General features: G+C 58.1%; 1 protein-coding gene across 1 annotated transcript; it reads right to left on the minus strand.

Moving 5' to 3' along the window:
- Window positions 1–261: 261 nt before the first annotated feature.
- LDBPK_361900 (ras-like small GTPases, putative) lies at window positions 262–2883 on the minus strand (the record flags this gene model as incomplete). The annotated part of the gene is made up of 1 exon (XM_003865257.1): window positions 262–2883. The coding sequence occupies one exon, from the start codon at window positions 2881–2883 to the stop codon at window positions 262–264; it is 2622 nt and encodes an 873-aa protein (XP_003865305.1).
- Between the last annotated feature and the right edge of the window lie 1440 nt (window positions 2884–4323).

Here is a 4323-nt window from a genome sequence, read left to right on the forward strand (position 1 = left end):
GTGTGTGTGTGTGGTGGGGGGAGGGGGGGGACAAAGATGCAGAGAGCACGCGGCCTTGCTGAAGTCTGCAGATGTTCATCATTTCTTTGGTTGTTTAGGCGTTGCTGTGTCCAAGTAGGTCGGCAATGGCAGTCTATCATTCGCTTCAGCAACGTGAATGGTGTCCCCTGAAGCGGTGTGAGTCGCCACGGTCGAGAGGAGACGCACAACAGTCATTTTCAGTTTTTTTTTAGGAGGAAGGGGGCGGGGAAAGATCGCGACTTACATGCCAGCGCAACCGCCCGCGATGCACTGAGTTGTTTTTTGCTTCTGCTGCCGCCCGATGAGGATGCGGGTCGAAGTGGCAGACCTTCTCTGGTGCTTGGGGTCCCTTTTGCCTTTCGACTTCGTCTGGCGGCCTTTCTGCGGTCGGCTGGGCTCTGACTGGGATACCTTCGGCTCGCGCGCCGCCGAACTGGACCGCGGTTGCCGAGGCAGCGCGACGGGCTCTCGCTCTTGCGCCGACTTGTTGCCGGCTGCCTCATTCTTGACTGCTCCTATGCCTGTGTTCGGAGTCGAATATGGAGACCTTGAAGACACGCACTCGTCCCTCGGAGACAGCTTCGCAGCGAACGGGGCGTTGTTGCGGTTGTTGGTTGTGTGCACTGACGAAGCCAGCGGCTCCGCAGACGCCGCGCGCACTGCCGAGACCCCAGCACTGCCATTTTCTCTACTCCGTCGCAACATGGGAAACGAGTTGGGGTCGCTATCGGGCTCGCACTCCAGGGGCAACTTGGTTACAGGTTCAGACTTCCTTGTCGGTCGGTCGCCGCAACAGCCTGTGCCGACGCCATCACCTTCCTTTCCAACGTCCATCTCTTTCCTCACTCGCAACGTCGGCTGCTGCGAAACGGCAACGATACCATCGCCTGTGACAGCGTCTGCGCGCAGACTCGTAGCGGAGCTGGGGGCCGTTGATAAGGGCAACGCACCGTCTGGCATCATGGGGCCGGAAATGGTCGAGAACTTGCCACCCACCTTACCAGCCACGCCGTTGGCCTCCCTAGAGTCCGTGTCAGGCGCTGCTGCCGAGATTGTGTCTGGTAGAGAAAGGCAGCTGTGCGTCTTCCCCTTCATGAGCTCCCCGGCCTTTATCGATGCGCCGGACGCCGCGGTGCCACCTAGCTCAGATGAGGACACTAGCGCGGCCGTTTTCGGCATCGACTCCTGCAGATGACCCGGGTGCGCTGCATCATCTTTCTTTCCTTCTTTGCATACCGAGTTGACGTTGGATGAATACGACGGTGCCCTGTCCTCTGTCCTCTTGCCGCGGCGCTCAAGGGCTTGACTACAGACTTCACCTAAGGCCCTCTGGTCAGTCGCCTTCCCCTCATTGCTTGCACCCATAGTGACTTCGCTGCTGCCGTTACCACAGCAGGAGAAGGCGGACTCACGTGATGGCTCTGTGATGCTGTTAGCCTGCGGTGGCTGCTGCGCTGCCGAAGGCGAGCTGCCGGCCGTCTGCATCACATAGGAAACGCCTCGACTGTGCCTGAGCGTCGGGGTCTCCGTTGACTCGCCACAGACGGAGCCACTGACACCGACGTTGTACAAGGCAAGCATGGGCGGTATGAAGGACGCAACAGAGCGCTCGCTAACGTAGGACATATGCGAGGCGCTCGAGATGGCGTGTGCGTGCAGAGTCGCAGGCGGCACCGTCAACGGCTCGGCAGTGCTCTCAATGGCGGCGCCGGCGCCATCGTCCGCACTCTTGCTGCTTTCGTGCGGCGGGGCACTTTGCGCAGCAGCGTCTTCGGGCTTAGAGGCAGTCGCGGAGCTGCTGTGTGGAGTATGCGCCGCAGATAGCGCCACACTGTCGCCCTCATGTCGCTGAAGCCAAAGGTGCAGTGTGAGAGCAGCGCGCATCGCCATGTCTACTGCTTTGCCATCTGTGTTGGAGAGCTGAAAGAGCGGCAAGCGCGTCGACGCGCCGGGAGGGATACGCAGCGCTGATGTGGCGTTGCTCGACTTGGTTTTGTCGTTGGCGATGCCGGATTTGACCTGCGGCAGCATCGGAGTCGATGACGCTGGCGAAAGGCAGCCGTTGTTGCTGACGGGAGATGCTGGCTGGTGCTGCTGGCAAGCCGTCACCTCGTCTGATGTTGCCTTCTTCAGGGTTGCTGCGTCTCTGCCCTCGCCGTCCGCGTTGCTGTGGAAGAGTTTGTGTAAGAAGTCGTGGAAAGCGCGAGGAGAGCGTCTCTCCTTTGGCCCCTGTCGCTGCTGACGTCGTTGTTGCGCTTTCTGTGACCGCACCGAATTCGAGCGGAGCGCCTCCTCGGTGTCGGCGTCGTTCTCGTTGATGAAATAGCCGGCAGATTGGAGGCACTCCTTCGTTATGCTCTCCGCCTCGTCCGTGCTTGTCGGGTTCGTCGCCTCCGATGAGTCCTTTTCCCTGTAGTGTGTCCCTACAACGAAGATGGGTACCTCGCCGAAGTCGCCGGTGGTGGAGGCACACCGCGCCGGCCCCGTCAAGCCGCGTGCCTCCAACACCTCCTCCATCCAGTGGCGCAAATTCAGCAGCGTCTTGCGATGGCGCGCCGAGTAGACAAGAATGACGACGTCGCACTTGGCCAGATATGCAGCGCGATGCTCGTGAAAGGATGGGGCGCTGCTGCAATCTGTGAAGATCAGTCGATACGGCTGCGTACCACAGTAGTCGACGTGGGTGTAAGAATCTAGCAGCGTCGACTCATAACCGGTCGACCGGGAAGGCTTTTCGTGGTGTAGGTACTGCCGCAGCAACGAGGTCTTGCCGACCTTCGCGTCCCCCAGCACCACGACACGGATCTCTGGCATAAAGGCGCTTTCATCCGTGCTACACGACATGGAGAAGTCGCCTGCCATTCTTTTTTCTTCTCGTTGAGGAAGCCCCTTCAGGTCGCTTTACGGTCTTTCTCAGACTAGCACAACCGTCTTCTATACGGCTCCTCTCCCGGCGCAGTTGTCGCCCTCCCCTCTTTGGGCCGGTGTGCACGTGGAAACGAGATACGCTCGTGGTTCTATTATCAGTGATTACGACTGTTGCACATCTAACGTGAGGAGATGCACGCACGTGTACACCGCACAAAGTCCAGACAGAGAGAGAGAGTTACGAGTGAAAAGCAAACAACGGCACAGGGGGCAAAAGCAGACACACAAGCAAGTGCACAACAACAACCTAGAGAGGGACAGAGAGAAAGACAGTGCTGTGGTGAGGGGAGGGGAGGGGGAAGACGTTACAAGGTAAAAATGCGAAGTCTACGAAGCAAAGAGCGCATGCGAACAACGGCAAACAGACAAAAGAAGCGAGGGGAGCTGAAGAACGACCCAGAGGCGCCAAGAGAGAGGGCAGCCAGAAAAGGCAAGGAAAACCGTACCGTTACGTCTGCTGTTAGTAGCCACGATGGTATCTGATGTTGCAGACGTCGCGCCACCGAACAATCCACGTTAGCTCAACCGATGTGGGGAAGAGACGGAGATGGCGTTGGAAAAGAAGCCGGAAGATCAAAAAAGCAGGAACGAAACAAGAAAAAAGAAGAGAAGTGTGTGTGTGTGTGTGTGTGTGTGCATGTAGAGGGAGGTGAGGGGAGGGTCAGCACAGTACACCAACGCATAGACTCGATTCACTATTCTTTGCGATTTGCGCGTTATTTCATTTGGCCTCTTTTCTTTAGTTGAGCACAGAAGCACGAATACGGTCGTGCAGGCAGCGACAGACAGAGGGAGGGAGATAGGCAGGGGGAGGGAGGGAGGCGAGAAAGTACGGAACGACGATTATGAAGCGAGCGAGCAAGTCGGCGTCGTCTGTGGTTCGCCGGTTTGTCCCTCCCCCGTTTGCAGAGAAGCTTTACGGTTACTTTCCCTTGCGATTCCTTTGTCAAAGAAACGCCACAGGTATGAACACATATACACGGAGGCTAGTGATGCAGCACGCGAAGACGACGAGCGGCTGTGTTGGTGGAGTGTTCGCCCGTATATGGGGCGTGTATGCAGAAGGGTTGCGTGCAAAAGCGCGTGCGGAGGCAGCGGCTGCCTGTGTGTGCAAGCGCGCGCTATATAGATATTGTTTTTTTTTTTTTGCCAGGAAGGCAGGGGTCTTTAGAAACCGAACGACTGCCCCCCCGCAACAAAAAAGGGATGCAAGAAAAGAGCAGAAGAGGACGAAGTAGGGCAAGTTGGAAGGGGAGGCATTTGCAGGTGGTCACACAGCCGCACCCATCATGACAGTCGCCAGGTGGTGCATCCCGTGGGGGGGGGGGGGGAGGGCCCCCCCTCCCTTCGGAGTTAAGAACGGGGGAAGGGGGC

The sequence above is a fragment of the Leishmania donovani genome, chromosome 36 (assembly GCF_000227135.1).
Source record: "Leishmania donovani BPK282A1 complete genome, chromosome 36".
Classification (NCBI taxonomy): domain Eukaryota; phylum Euglenozoa; class Kinetoplastea; order Trypanosomatida; family Trypanosomatidae; genus Leishmania; species Leishmania donovani.